The following is a 16939-nucleotide window of genomic DNA, read 5'->3' on the forward strand; positions in this document are numbered from 1 at the left end:
AAAAACCAAATACGAGAACTCACAATTTTTTACTCGGGATAATCCCCGGGAAAACGATCGGAGCAACATGGAGATAGTGCTGTAAAAAACATTTCATACGTATATTGATTATTTCCATGAGCTGTACATGTAACTCATAAAACATAAACGCTGTACGGCATGCGGAGTGGCCTATGCGGTGCATCGTTACAAACCTGTTGAATAGGTGAACAGCAACAATAGCCAACACAATTTACTATGCGTTTTTTTGCAGTACCTTCGGGTTAGTATTATAATTAAATGCCTAGAGTACGATGGTGGGTACTTCAAAGGTTACAATAATAACCGTACAAGTGCATGCACGTTAATTATTCACAAACGCCGCCGTTAACGGTACGTATAATTTTCTCTCCGTAAGCGTTTTAAATTCTAACACAATTATAATAATTATTATAATATCATATTATAATGGTAATGCATAATGTATTTTTATAATTAATTAATAAATCATTGATGATGGGTTTTTCAAGGAACTCGCACACGAGTGTACTTAATCGTTTTATGAATCATTCGCGTACATTCGTGTGCCGGGCAAATAAAATCGGCGACATTCGATGATTTAACAGGAGTTTCTAATGGCCTCCTCGCCAATAATTAAATACTTATCAAATCTACTTAAATAAACGGCCAAGTGGTAACACGATTTTACGCGCGGCGTTGTTTTTTCTACATACAATTGTTATTGTACAATAAAATATTCACGAGTGTGTTCGGTAGTTTATTACCATATAGTTTATTTTATCGAAGTAGGTTGAGTAGGCGATTAAATATTATGTTAGTATTACACTAGTGTATCACAACAATCACGAAATACGTTTTCTGGTAAACAGTAAATAAATAAAGCGATGGAAAAATTCGGCTTCAATGAACAACAGTGATTGTAACGTTATCATCAATGAGTATGCATAACACGAGTATTATCGAGACCGTTTCGAATTCATTGCTTATCAACGACGAGAGCGGTAGTCATCGAATGTAATGCAGATAAAACAACACAAATCTTATTGTACATACGGCTAAATGTTCATACCACAAAATCATTTTAAATTATACCGTTTCTAAAATTCCAGACCGTTCGGCTTGAATATTCATTAATACTAATCTTCACACACACACACACACACACACTGGCACTGAAGTCATTAGCACTCGAAATATAAATACCCGATCTCGTTTTTTCCAAAAGTGTTTATTCAAATTTATGCTCTGCGCGAAAGGTTAAATTCATAGCGCCGACAAGATTGTTCGTGTAGAAATGATGACATGAATAATTGACGCCGACATTAATTTCATGTTATGCGGGCGTAGTTTACAGGTCTGTCGAAGAATTACCATGCGCTTAGCTATCAATGAACCGTTGGAAACGGTAAAAACGAGCAAAACATGACATTTGCAATTATTTGATAACAATGCCCTTAATATGACGGTTGCCGAGAGTAATTCCAAGGCAAGTAGCCCCGTCAAGTAGGCCGGAAATGAGCGGTGGTAATTCGATAAAATCGACCAGTCATCACATAGTCAACGTTATATGAAACGTCTACCGTCTGGGCGACGGGAGAAGTGGGAAAGGGAAAGTGTGATTTTTCGCACTAGAGGCGGACGGGGTTGTTTGAAATGCAAAATCACGAGTAAATACGATTTTTCAAACGCTCTGTAAATTCACTTGTACCGCAAATTATTATTAATGTGTCGGCAGCGTACATTGAATGTAACGCGTCCGGAACACATCGATGGCGAGAAAAAACCAAGTTGAAAATGTGAATTGTTGAAAAAACATAATAAATAACAGTGGAACGTGTACACTAACTGTTTTACTGGTCGGCCTGTAGATAGGTAGCGAACGGTCACTTCTGCGTAGAATACACGAATGAGTAATATGTTAAAGCCATTTAGATGTGTGTGTGTGTGTGTGTGTGTGTGTATTCAGTCGTCTTGATAGTATCGACGAATTCCACTTAATAACGTCTGTTGTAAATTACACACGAGGACCTCACGGTATTTCGTCATATTTTAGGTTCGGCAGAGTGAGTGCAATACATATTTTTTACCGTAATCTTATACGAATAAATCAATGGGTCGCAATGAAATCGTGATTTCCCATAGTTTCGGTTGGATAGTGCGCTAAAGTCAAGCTGAGGGGTTAAAATGTTTGATTTGCCCGTGTTTGGCAAAAAGGTTTCGACAATCGGCCCGTAGTATCGTTACAGTGGCCGCGGGATACCAGCGCACCTATAAATCGTATTAATCAAACGGTTTTCAAAGTAAATCGCCGCCGCGTGTAATAACAATAATAATAATGATATACAATAAAAATGTACCCGGATAGAAAGTAGTGCAGTATCGGTAGTAACAGTGGTAAATGTAGTAGCCCTCATCGAGACAGATGAAAGTGTGAACACAATAAGGGTTAGCCCACATGGATTTCTACGATTTTTTTATCAATTACATTTCATAGATTACAATTATTACAAAACACAGTCGTGCGATCATATTGGTGATGAGTAGGTGTGTGACCCCACCGCGTCCTCATCCCGACGGGAATACCCGTATTCGGTTAATTTGATAAAAAAAGGAAGCCTAATTACTGCACACAATAAGTGGTTTTCATAATTTTTACTTGAACTAGTGTGTAATTATGATTATCATTAATAATCACTAGTTTTAGTATTAGAGTAGTTTTTTTTTTCGCTTAATTGACGATATTGGAAAAATCATTTCAAATCCGCTTGATTTAACACAATAATAACAATAATAGTACGTTTATCACATTGAACGATTATCATATGATGATCGCATCAAAGGTCGACTAGCGTTAATTTACAAATACCAACGCGTATTACGAGTGCGTATAATCTAAAAATATTAAATGATTTTCTTTCCTGAAACATTTATTACTAATGTTGAAGCAACACAAACGAAGAAAGCACAAACTGTTGAATGCGCACAACCGTTTTTATGTACGGTGAAGGTGAGAGGACACATACTTTCAAATACCGTTATGAACCCAAGGTGGTATTTTGATGGGCAAAATTTAAAACAAAAAAAAATTCACAAGGTCATGCCATTCTACATTATCAGCGACGAAAAATGTGATCACGCAGATAAGACAGAACACTTGTGCACATATGTACGCATATTTATAAATAAATGTTAAAAATATTGCTTAATATTAGACATTTTGTTTTATTGGAAATCGGGTCGGCTTGTCAATGAAAACATTGTCTACTATTTGTTAATAAGTTATGCAAGTTTAAAAGAAAAAATAATTTTCCATCTCCTGTCCGTGTAGTTCAAATGGGTATACATACTCACATACTACACATACTCGGAACTGGTTTTTTGAAAACACGAGAGCCGCCTAATACGTGTTATTAATATTTCAAAAACGCGCATACCAAATATAATCACCCGACTTGGATATCTGTTTATAACAGTTTGAGTTTAGAGAGATGTTTAGATAAAAAATAAAACAAATAAATATTGCGATCGATATTTTAAACAAGATTATTTCCTTAACGATTGGTCAAAACAGCTTCTCATAAAGCTCATTAATATTATGATACATTCTTTAGCAAAAACAATAACAAGGAGTCGGCTTAATTATGAAAACAATGTTTTTGTCCCAACGCCGTGAGACTTCTCTTTGTGGGCGTTTTCCCTGAGCACCTTAGACACTTTGTCCCGAGACAAATTTATTAATTTTGTGGTCCTCTCTAAAAAAAAAACAACACAGGGGTACGTTTTCCAGTGAATTTTCCGCAACGTCGGAGGGTAATAGTAAAATAACGACAGCTGGTGTAACATAAAGTTTTTAATATGACGAGATGTTTCGCACGAGATTTACTTTTTAATATGCTGCTACTTTAATCAAGTTAGTATAATTAGGAAAAACCTGACCGGAAGACATTTGCACCTAGAATAGTTCGCAGTAACCGTTATCGTTTAACAATAATCGTACCTGATCCAAATCGGAATCCCACAGGTCCTTCATGTCGTCATTCATGAACGGATCAAGCTTGGACGATAGCTCCATGTATATGTTGAGGTTGTCCATATCGTGCATGGACATATTCATTTTTGGTCCGCCAAAACCTAATGATCTGGATGTAAATTGCTCAGAGACAACACCTTAGGAATCACCACCAACACTGACCGAGCGGATTGTGCCAGTTAACAATCAACGCCAGTGTGTATTTTGTATCCGTATGTTGAAATGATGTATCAACGGTGAAAACGACGGCGAATCCGCACACGTAAAATCAAAAAAAGAGTAAAAATAAATCCAGTTCAGTATACTTTTTATCACAACGGCAAATATATTATTCGAGCAGAAAATTACAATAATTCGTATCGTTCTGGTTTTTCACATGTCACTTCGTCAACGTCCAAAATTCGTATCGTCGCGGACAGAGTCATACACAGATAGACGTAACGCGGGTACTGAAACGTTTGCCGGTCGGGTCTGATGGCTTCGATGGCGAGAGAACGGACCAACGCGCGCCAGAGAACGACGACCTGTTGCTGGTGCCGAGGCGTGTACGTCGCGGCGACGCCGGTTGTGATTCCCCTTCACCTCGCGCCACCCCACAGACCAATTACACCGCTACCTAAACAGCGGTAGGCGCTGTAGAACGAAGGAGAGTCGTTTTCCCGTTTGCTTGAACCACAGCGCTATCTGTACGCGCTTTACACATAAAACTATGCATAGTTGTAGAGTAGTAAAATTTCTTTTAATTTATTTAATTAAACTTTCAAGGAATAGTGTCAAGATATATTAAAGATAATGTTCAAAAACTTATATTACTACAGTAAATGCATATCTAATCTGTAAGGTGAAATTCAAAAGTATTATGTTCATTTTCATGCCTTTTTATTATGATTAATAAGAATTTTTCATACTATACGCTGTTAACATTCGGTTAACATACTTTAAATGTCAATTACAAACCCGCTACGGTAGAAACTTTATTCTAATTGATGCACTCAAAAAAGTGCTTGTTGATGAGTATTTATAATATAATAAAATTAAGTAAATAAAATAAGTTGCCTTTGAATTATTAAATTTGGTTCTAATAAAAGCCATTCGGCGGTATCTTAAATCAACATATTAATTATATTTTGTAATTTTTACTTGATAAATCGACACTAAAGTAAAGCATTCCTGTCATTAGCAACTAATAAAATATGTCCAAAAAAAATTATTTGACTATATTCCTAACGACTATATGGTTATTATTTAAACTACATTGTACGTTGTAATAAAGTACCCGGTGATTAACTGAATACTAACAATTAACAAGTATGTTGCCTTTAATAATGTTACTTAATAATTTTACAAGACCTTCAACATTTAATCAGCAATTAATATAAAATAATTCATACAAAATTTATTATAAAAATTTTATAGTAAATCAAAGTTAAGACGAACGATGCAATTTTTAAATTACACTAATATTTTTTTGAAATTTAATGGATTATTAAAATTTGAAATGTTTCTTTTCTTTTTTAGTTTCGATACGATGCTAATGAGTTATTAGTTTTACCATGATTTTTTTTTTTTTTTTTTGTGTCTATTATCAAAATTCACAGGTCTCACTCAGCCGATTTTATTGATCCATGTGTCTAAATTAATTGAATTCAAATTTAATTTAGATAAACCTATCATTACCACAAATTAAAAAACACCTTGATTTTAGATATTTAAAAAAATATCTGAAAATTATGCTACTGTAAAAATTGGCATTTACAACATTTTTTTTCTAAATTTTTAACATAAGAAAACTGATCCTAATATAATTTTAACCAAGTAAACCAGTTAAAATAATCTTTCTTTTAATGTAGGTAGTATTAAAATACAATGAAATACAATGTAAATACAGGAAAAGCTTGATAGAGTCCACCTATGCATGCAAATAAAAACTTTTAATTTATATCAAATTAAAGTTTTTGAATTGTATTAAAATATTAAAAAAAATCCAATCACAGTTGTTCTACTATAAGAGAGCCGCTGCCAAAGTAAAAAAAAGCATTTCACAAAACAAATGTTCTAGTTACCAATGAGTTAAAATAATTAATAGTTTCAAATTTATATCTGAAATTATAATTAGCCAACGAGAGTCAAAATAACCAAACCTACCGTTTTTTTTTTTTATAAACCAATAATTATAATTTTGATTGCCATAGAAGTAACGAAATATGCAAATACTTAATATTTTTTATAATTTTTTCGTAAAATTAACAATAATAAATTATTGAATTTAATTTTCATACTAAATTTAATTACTATAATAAGTATTTATTTATTTAATATACTTCTAAATCATAAAACTTGTAATCAGGATATAATTAAGAAAATGGATTTGTTATTGCTTTTGGAATAATCCAATAATTCCTTCAAAAATTAAACATTATAGAGTCGCATTAAAGAGCTTATTATTATAATTATTTTAATCACTGTCGGATATTATCTTTACTTATTCCAACTTTGTCGCTTTCTTATTGTGTCACTATTCCATTGTGCTAAGTTTTTCGTTTCATTTTCTCCAAAAATCAAATTTTAACAAAAATTAAATTATTTGATCATATTACGTTTATTTGGATCATTTTTTGTAATTTTTGACAGTAAGCGAAAATAGATACCTCTTAGGCGTACCTATAAAATTTTTACTATTCAAATTTAATTGATAAAACCATATTATTATTTATTAATTTAAGAATTTAGAATTCTTATTTCAATAATTAATTTTGTACTATAGGCAAATACTAAACAAACTGGTTAGCAATTTTTCCATTTTTTATCAAAATGTTTATATTTTGTACAGTTGAGTACCTTTGAACCTCTCGATGCAGATATTGTACTTGCAATAAACAAAAACTAAAATTTCTTTAACAAATAATGCTTTCATATTTAAGCCTATAAATCCTTAATGCCGCATTAACTATGATTAAAGCTTATAGCTCTCAAACCCCTATACCAAACAATACCAATTCTCAATACGAACAATAAATGTTTCAGTTTATGCTTTAAATCTGTACATACGTTTGCATATATAGTAAGTTAAACCGAAATGTTTTGGGTTACAGTTAGTTTATTTTTATTGACTGTCAAGTAACAACAGGTGTACACATTATGTACATTTAATTACACTTGTCATCACAACTTGCTGGAATGTTGATGATTTTAAGAAATATTTTCCATGTTATTATGCTAATGTTCAGTTGATTATCAAATTACCTCACAAGTAAAATTTTGTTTTTAAATAATAATTTTCATGTTTACTTTTCTCCGCTACTAACATTAGACATTTGAATTTCTAGTGGTTTCACTTAACACTACATAACTGCCGCATCCTCACCACAAATGTTGTATAATAACCATAGACGCAATTTGAATAAAATTTATAGGTCTAATTTAAAGTCTTACTTCTTAATTTTATTCATATTTAAAATATATGTATTTTTCACAAATTGTGTAGATTTTGCTCGAATTTTCTTGGACATAAATAAAAAAAATATGTTTCATTTCCTCACTGAGATATTCTTTATAAAATCCAAAATTTAACCTTGTTTGGCTACATTACAAATAGGTCGTACAAATTGTTGCACACTTTAATATGTAATTTTAACGACTAGCATGACAGTTGTATTCAATATGAAATGCATAATAAATAATCTGTATTAAACAAATACCTATAGTTAACATTTATGACAGTCGTTTCATTAGAACAACATTTAAGTACCTGCCTAGTACCTTTATGAATATCCTATCGGTGTTTATTAATAAAGGAAACATTGTCCATAAAATTATCAGCCGTTTTTATCGTACAAACCAATTTCGTAAAAGGTTTCGATATATTTTGCATATTTATTACTTAGTAACAAATGATAATATATATTTTTATCGCTTTTAATTAGCAAAACGTGAAAAGCTAAACGAGATAATAAAGACATACGGTACAAACAGGTAGTATTTTAATTTCTATTAGCTGAAAATATACAAATGAGTTATAAAAATCGTGTTCAGTATAAAAGTGTAATTTATTTGTCAGCTAAGTTACGAATTAACTTAGTTCGTTTCTATTATAGAAGCTCAACGTTAAATTTATCAGTCCTATAATTTATAGGACTGATAAAAATTATCAGTTATTATATAGGCTATAATATAACTGACCGACTTATTTATAAAGATATGTATATATATTATTTTAATATGAAAACAGAACTCTATTGTTTATTGTTCATATAATGGATATTCATTTAAATATATAAATACGACACCTTTGAGATCAGACAACCCGTTTTTATATAATCTATCTGTAAGGTATAACATCAAAAATGTACTTTAGATGAAAAAATTGCCTGAATATTATACAAAGTGATTGATTTATTGTTGGCCATTAATTTTCATCCAAAATAATAATTAAAAAAAAATTGATTTTGCTTAGTATTATTTATTTTTCAATTTATAAATGAATAATTATTTTATAGGCTTATTCTGTATATCTTATAATGGTACCAACTTAATTTTTTAATATACATATTTAATTATATAATATGAATTGACAACTTGTGTCTAATATTATTTAAAATAAAAAATATATATATAGTTTTAAATAAATATTTTAAATTTACTTTTATTTTAAATGCATATTTAACTATAATTAATTAGCTAATATAATAGAAAATTATCCAACTAAGAAAATGGCAATTTTAACTTTTGAACTAATATTTCGGGAATTATTAATATTTTTAAATGTAGACTGAAGGTTAGGTGTGGGCTATATTATTTTTATTATTATGAATTTCTTATCTGTACTGCTTAAGTATAAATATAATAGTAATTTCTGAACCACTAGTTCAAAAGTTATAATAGACTAGAAATTTCCATAGTTAGATCATTTTCTGTTATAGTAGTTAAATATGTTTCTTGTCATTAAAAAAAAGAAGTTAATACTTTTATAAAGGTCAAAGATTAAGATATAAAATATTCAACCATTTAAATTGGAAAATAAATACTACTTAAATAAGTGAAAAAATGCTCAAAATTATTATTATTTTAGAAATTACTACTTCTAAAATTCAAATATTTTAGAAGTATTTAACGATAAATCAATCACTCTGTAATTTGATTGTAATCCCAAAATTATTTTCATATTTTAAATTACACATTTTTTCCCTGTATATCAAACTTGTACTACTTAGTTTCTTTTATGTTTACATTGTATGTTATTTATTTATATCTGCCTATTTTTTTTTAATAACCTCCAGCGTGAATTACAAATAGTTTTGATTTAAAGGCCAAACAGGTGATATATTCTATTCATATATAAATATGTATGTATATTTATTAAATTTATAAAACCAAAAACCATTACAATAAAGGTACTGCAATTAAAGAGCTTAATATATGATTATTGATTATGATGTTAAACAAAATTGTATTTTGAAATGAGGTCGACTAGTCTATAATAGATAGCTTAAGGAAAGTGTGATGTCAACAAGCTTCTCTGTTATTACGATACTTGTCAAATGTCTATTATGTCTGACTGTCCACAGTCAAATTACTTATTAATAAAATATATTTTGGAGTTTTCCTAACATATTCAAGCAATTTTTATAGTAAAAACAATATGCTATAAACAAATTTCAAAGTTAAATATCGAAATTTGTTTATTATTTAGTTTTTATAATTTCTCTAAAAGGAGGTATTATTGTTTTCCAAAAAAAAATGAGTCAATCTTCGATATTTTATTGAAAACCATTTTAACTTTATTATATATATTAAATAGACATTTTTTGAAATGTTGAAATTTTTAAAAAAATGTTTACTGGTTGCTGTACAAATTTTAGTGTATTGATTAAAAAGACACTAAAAAACAAAAAACGGCCTCTGTTATTCAACTTTTGGTCAAATATTATGATTTGTATATCAAAATTATTTATTTTTACTGTAGAATATAAATTATTTAGTTTTAAAATTTTAAGTTGACAATTGATAGCATGGATATTATCTAGTTATTATAACTAGATTAATTATGTGATATGTTTCTAATAGGTCTCAATTAAGCTAAAATTTAAAAAAAAAAATTTTATACAGTTAGGCTACATTTATATTATAAATAAAGCATAAACTGAAATATTTGATATTTCGAAAATATTAATAAATGACGGTTGATCATTAAATACTTTTCAATTTTTTTATTAAACAATTAATTTATATAATTAATATAGTGTTCTAAGTTTAAGTTTTTCAAAATTATTATCTATATTAAAATTATTATTAATATTTTGAGTCGATCGGATAGTTCTAACAAGAATTATATTCTAAAGTTTTATTAGTAAAGTTTATTATTTAGACATAAATATTAGTTGAATTGCATAAAAAAAAATTTTTTTTTCCAATATAAGTTTACTTGATATTTATTAGAAATATACCATATAATTACACTAATCATGATATCCACGTTATTAATTTTCAATTTTGGAACTAAATAATTTATATTGTTTGCTGACGATATAGTGTTAATAGGAGAAAATAGGGAAGAAATTAATCAAAGACTAGAGGTGTGGAGATCAGCTCTTAAAGAAAAGGGTTTAAGAATAAGTAGAAGTAAGACTGAGTATATAGAGTACGAGTTTGACAAAGGAGAACACGAGGTAGGTGATATGAGAAGGTCAGTGACAACAGGCGAGGACGTGATTGAGTTAGAAAGTTTTAAGTATTTACGGTCAGTTGTGCAAAAGAGTAGTGTTATTGACGAGGATGTAATACACAGGATTAAGTGCGGGTGGTTGAAATGGAGAGAAGCGTCTGGCGTCTTATGCGATAAAATAATGTAATGAGGCTGAAAGGTAAATTCTACAAGACTGTAATAAGTCCATCTATGATGTGTGGTTCAGAGTGTTGGGTAGTTGATAAGAAAGTAGAGCAGAGATGAAAATGCTTAGATTAGATGAATGACTAGAAAAGATAGAATAAGGAACGAGCATATAAGAGGGAATATAGGTGTAGCGTCAATTGAGGATAAGAGGAGAGAAAATAGACTTAGATGGTTTGGTCATGTTATGAAGAGAGGAGAATCGGAAGCTGTAAGAACAGTTATAGAAATGAATGTTGAAGGAAAAAGAGGTAGAGGAAGACCAAAAAAGAGATGGAGGGATGTTATTGAATGTGATATGAGGACAGCTGATGTGAGCGTAGATGATGTGGGAGATCGTGTCAAGTGGAGGTTTAGGATAAGGGTTATCGACCCCAAGTAAATTGGATTAAGGCGAGGAAGAAGAAGAAGAAGAAGGAGAGTAAAAATTAAACTGTTTTGATATAATAATCATAATATTTGACCAAAAATTGAATAACAGAAGCTGTTTTTTGTTTTACAGTGTATACTGTGGTCAATATACTAAAAACACGAACAGCAACCAGAAAATTTTTTTTTTAAAATCTTAATTTTTCACAAAATTTCTATTTAATGTATGTAATAAAAGTTAAAAGGGTTCTCAATAAAAATTCGGTAATTGAATTTTTTTGATATAATGATTAATATATACATTATGGGTTATCTGTAATAATAAAAACGTCTATTAGAAAAGTTTGTCAATATATATATATATATATATAAATATATATTTATACAGAGTAATGGATTAACTATGCCTCAAAAATTATCTCTGAAAAATTATGTTTCTATCTTGAGCTGCTTAGTGAGTGAAATTACATTTTTATGACCATCCGTATCATTTTAATGCTAAATTAGATTAATAAAAAAAAACTGATTGTTATTTGAAAAACTAAAGTTAATATTCATTTAAGGGTTAAGGGATAAAGATGGAATCTTTATTTTTCTTGCCAAGTAACTCAACAAAGTTTTATAACAAATAAAATAATTACATTCATGATAACACTAATATGTTTAAAGAAAATTATTGAGGCATAGTTAGTCAAACACTCTGTATAAACTTATTATAAAATAGTCGAATGAATATTTATATTTTATGAATGATTTACTGTAGTTTAGTAATTTATTAGATTCGTATGATTATTTGTCATTGATTACAATACATTTTTTATTTACATATTTGTTGAATTAAGTAAAATAAATAAAATATTAATAACTTGTATATTAGCCAGATAAGCGTGCATGTTACGTTTTATAAATAAAAAGTAGTTAAAGATTAAAATCACAGAATTATATATAATACGGACCAATAAAACAAAAAAAACTACTTTTTACAAAAATTGCTTAATTTTTAAAATATAAATAAAACAACGATAAATAATTATCAATTTATTTATCATGGATTTATCATGGATTTATAAGTTAGTTGAATTTTTAATTGAAAGTTTGACATAAAGTTTACTTAATAAGGTATAAGATATGTTTGAATAAATTGTACAATTTGAAATCTAAATAAAGATGCCTAAGTAAATTATATTTAATACAATTTAAAAGTAATCTAAAGAGACAACCTAAAGACTCAAAGCCGTTTTTTGTTTACTTTAACATAATAATTTAGTTTTTCTTTTATATAGTGAACTAGGACGCCCAAGTTAAATTAAAAATCGATAAAAGATTATTCTTGGATACGGTAATTATGTGAAAGGAGGAACAACCATTTATTCATTCAATAATTACATATAATTTATCTGTTCTACTTGCGATTAACAAAATTTAAGGTTCGGAGAAAATTGATTTCCACACTTACATTCAATTTGCTATGTTAACATATTTTTTTACTAAATTTTTTCAGTATGTGCCACATTGTATGATTAACTAGGTAAAAATTTGTGACGTAATATTAATAAAAAATATAGCTGTGCAAATTTTTTCATAAGATGTGAGCCATGATTAATTCTTACTACTTACTTACTATACTGTGCGGTATGAACATCGAATATAAAAAAAATATTTAACCAAATTATATCGTTCTTTTGTGAAATTTTATCATTTTTCAATTAAAATTTTACTACTTATCATAAACGTATTGATAAACGTTCAAATAAATGTCAATAACCATTTTAATGTATTTTATTTGTAGATTGCTTTAGAAAGTAATGAATAATCAAATACAATTTTGGGAATATTAGCATATATTAATATATAGCATTTTATATAGTTGTATTTACAATATATGTAGATTAACGCTTTGTAAAATATAATACAGCTCTCACAAGCAACAATTATTATGAAGATTGGTTAAATTATATTATAGACAAATATTTAGAAATATTAATGGGCATTTTTTGGAACCATAACAGTAAATCAAAAGTTATTTGTAAGTTAGAATAATATAAAATTAACAATAAGAATTTTGGCAGCGCAACAAAAGGCAAACAATACGAACAAAAAACTTTTGGCGTTAAAAAAAAAAAATAAATCATAAAATAGGAATGACTACCAAATAATAACTATCGCAGTATATTTTAATATTATTTTTAATAAAAAATTTCGTTAATTCGTTAGTACGAATAAATTTTTAAAATTTTGTATTAAAATACAATAATATATTTTAAGCTTTAATGCATTTAGTAGTAATAATATAATAATTTATAGACTAATGAATAGAGATAAGTAACAAATAAATAAATAACAGCTTCTATTATGATATAGCTATGACTATTAGTAATTATTATATATTAGCTATTCAAGTTCAACTAAAACAATATGAAATTTATAAAAACTTTGATATCGTTAAATTAAAAACCACAATAAAACATTGACAAAGTAAAAAATTAACGCAGTCCTTTTTACTTAAAACAAACTTGTTTATTTATACTTTAGTAGTGTGTACATTTATATTAAAGTTATATTTTAGCTCCTTTAAAAACACTCATATTAGTTATTTATTAGATATCTCTACGACAATCGATTTTATAAACTACTTATAAATTATTTTTAGTTATTTAAAAGTTAATCACGCATAATATTGACAGCTATAATTCACTTTTGATTAATAATCAAAACAATCTTTGATTTCAAATACCACGTAGATTAAACAATATAACGTTTTAAGCACATAATTAAAAAAATTATGCAATAATAATAATTAATACATGATATAATAGAAAATCACTAAAAAAAATTTAACTTAAGAAGGTAGCAAAAAACTGAGTTTTTGAAAACACTTAATGCATTTTTAATAATTGATACTTGCGTAGATTAGATATAATGATATTTTATTTCCCTTCTTTTTTACAGGTTTTCCGGAGTTAGTCAATAACTATAAAAGCGTGAATGATGTGTTGCAGCATATAAAAATATAAGGCTTAATAAAAAACAATACATGTTCTACATTTAATAAGTAATTACAATTTCAAGTTAGTACAGATCGATTATTTATCAAGACATTTAAGTTGAAAAAATCTGATGGTGCTGTATAATTTATTTTGACTTTAAGGAACTTTTTGCATAATTCAAAATTTTTAATACAATATTTCAGTTATTTACCATAAGGAGTGTTGTTATGATGGAAAATGGTAAATATTAAGCCTTCATAAAAAGTGAACTGGTACATAAAATTCAACTCATAATTTTAATTTAATTATCTAAAAATAAAGTTTGAGATACATACAGAATGGAATAGTTTGAACTGACAAATTTTATAACTATTGTTAAAACTAAAATTTTTAGTTATTATTAGAGGTATTATTTAGTTAAAAAAATGTTTGCTTTCTTTGACTACTTTTAAATCATATTTTTATAAAAAAAAATTATCTTGTTCAAAATTTCAAAATAGCCGTTTTTTTAGAGTTCTTCTTACAAAAAAGTCTTATCAATCAAAAACGATTTTAGAATATGTACTTATTAAGTTACAACCGTTTTAATACATAAGGTGGGTAAGAAATGCGTGTGGGTACAGCTCGTATTGTTGTATATTTATAACACATAAGACATATAACACATTCTACCCGTGTTATATACCCACTCAATACATTAGATTATTTGTAACTCAATAAGTACTTATCATAAAATCGTTATCAATCCATTACTTTTTGGTAAGAAAAACTCTAAAATATAGTTATTTTTGAATATTGAAAGAAAATAAATTATATACAGAGTGATGGGTTATATATAATAAACCACTCAAAATACAATAATCAAAAATAGTTTTTGGTTTTTTTTAATTACATACAATTTTTGATTTATAACCTATTACTTTTTACGATTATCCCTTTTAAAATATAATAGTGTCAACTTTATTTATTTAAATGGTAAAATACGTATCAAATTAACTTATAAAATACGAAATTATCTAATTAACAAAATGACTGGTCGGTAACAACTTTTGACTCTTTGGATATTATTCTCATTTTTAAACCTAGAGGAGACGAAGAATAAAACTGGGAAATGATTAGCGATAAAAATATTAGTACCCATTTCCCATCTCTAGCCATTTCTTTGAAATGTTTATAACTTCTGAAATACTTGTCCAAACGTTGTTATCGACCAGTCTTGCTGTTATGTTCTTAATTAGATTATTTCTTATTTCATAAGTTTGTTATATATATATATATATATATATATAAGCATTAAAAAAAAAAAAATTATGCAGCCCTTTAAGTAATAAGGAATAATTCTAAAAAGTAATTATTAGCTGTAAAATGAAGAATTATGTGTAGTTAAATGAAATCACTTTAGTTTTTCCAATATTGTCTTTATTTTGCGAATAATGACTGATTTATGATAAACCGATCATCCTGTAAATATAATGTTTATAAACATAAATATTAAACATGTTTTATTGCTGAAACCAAATAATAAAAATATTATTTGAACGTAGTTAAAGTAACGCAAAATATTTAATAGATAAAAAGTTATTAAATTTTTTAAAACACCGTGGACCAGTTCGTATATGAATACCAATTTTTCTATTGTATAGTTCAACAAATAGCAAGATGATTAGATGATTTTGATTCTTTTCATACACATATTTGTTTCTTAAATTTTTTCACAAATAAAATTGATAAATCATAAATTAAAGTTGAGTATTATGTTGTACAGTTTGTAGAAACTTTGAGGCTGTAAACGATGAAGATTTTACACAACTTGATTATTTTTAAATCATTTAAAACATATTAAAAGTCAATTTAAGTTTTTGAATGTTAACGGAATAAAGTTAAGATACAATATTATTTACTTTACTATAGATTTTTATGTAAGCGGATAAAATTCCTATGAATTCCATCCTGTTATTCTCTTAGTGACAAGGTGACACTATTCCAGTTTAATTGATTGCTCAAGACTTCGTAGAAACGTTTTGTCATCATTGGACTTTGAAATTAATATATCCAATAAACTGTTTTTAATAATTAAATTCAATTATTAAAATTTGAGTTAAATTAATGATTCCGGCTTAACATTATTATATAGTATACAATTATTTGTATGATTGCGCAATGGCCATATATACAAATAAAACATACAAACCCAATTACTCCCATACATTCAAATTAATAAGAATGTATTGAATTATCACGTTACCATTTTATCATTGGTAATATAGAATATGTGTGCCAGTAGGTAATTTCAACAAAAAACTATACATTTTTGACAATATTTTACAATGAATGGAAAACTATCATAAATTCAGGGAATGTAATATTCTTTGATAATTATGATCGTTTCTAATAATGATTCGGATTAGGAGCAACAACATTAATCACAGAAATCCCTTATTGCACCTTGGATTGTATGACTCACATAATATAAATGTCACACTACACTACAGTTTGAATAATGCGTGTAAATGCAGACCAGGTAGCTGAGTGATCACTAAAGACAGTAGGTTATAGGTAAGGCCGATCAACTACTACATGGTGTACCTAAAACCAATGGACGAATCGTATTGTAGATTCATTACGGAGAGAGTGTGACGCACAGAGTGGACGTACCTGTCTAGGTTG

At 27.8% G+C, this 16939-nt stretch overlaps 2 protein-coding genes across 4 annotated transcripts in view; both read right to left on the minus strand.

The window, feature by feature from the left end:
• Positions 1-4578, minus strand: part of LOC126907533 (cyclic AMP response element-binding protein A-like) — a 34737-nt gene extending 30159 nt beyond the window's left edge. For 2 of the 3 annotated variants that reach the window (XM_050688897.1, XM_050688895.1), the window contains exon 1: positions 3998-4577. In XM_050688897.1, the coding sequence (XP_050544854.1) occupies positions 3998-4114 (117 nt within the window). In that variant the 5' untranslated portion in view covers positions 4115-4577. Of the gene's footprint in view, positions 1-3997 lie in introns of all 3 variants that reach the window. The other variant, XM_050688896.1, reaches the window with a different exon arrangement.
• The window catches only part of LOC126907513 (uncharacterized), a 94052-nt gene that overhangs the window by 40027 nt on the left and 37086 nt on the right, over positions 1-16939 (minus strand). The gene's annotated exons all lie outside the window — the stretch shown is intronic.

Source organism: Daktulosphaira vitifoliae, unplaced genomic scaffold (genome assembly GCF_025091365.1).
Source record: "Daktulosphaira vitifoliae isolate Bord-2020 unplaced genomic scaffold, ASM2509136v1 Scaffold_5, whole genome shotgun sequence".
Classification (NCBI taxonomy): Eukaryota; Metazoa; Arthropoda; class Insecta; order Hemiptera; family Phylloxeridae; genus Daktulosphaira; species Daktulosphaira vitifoliae.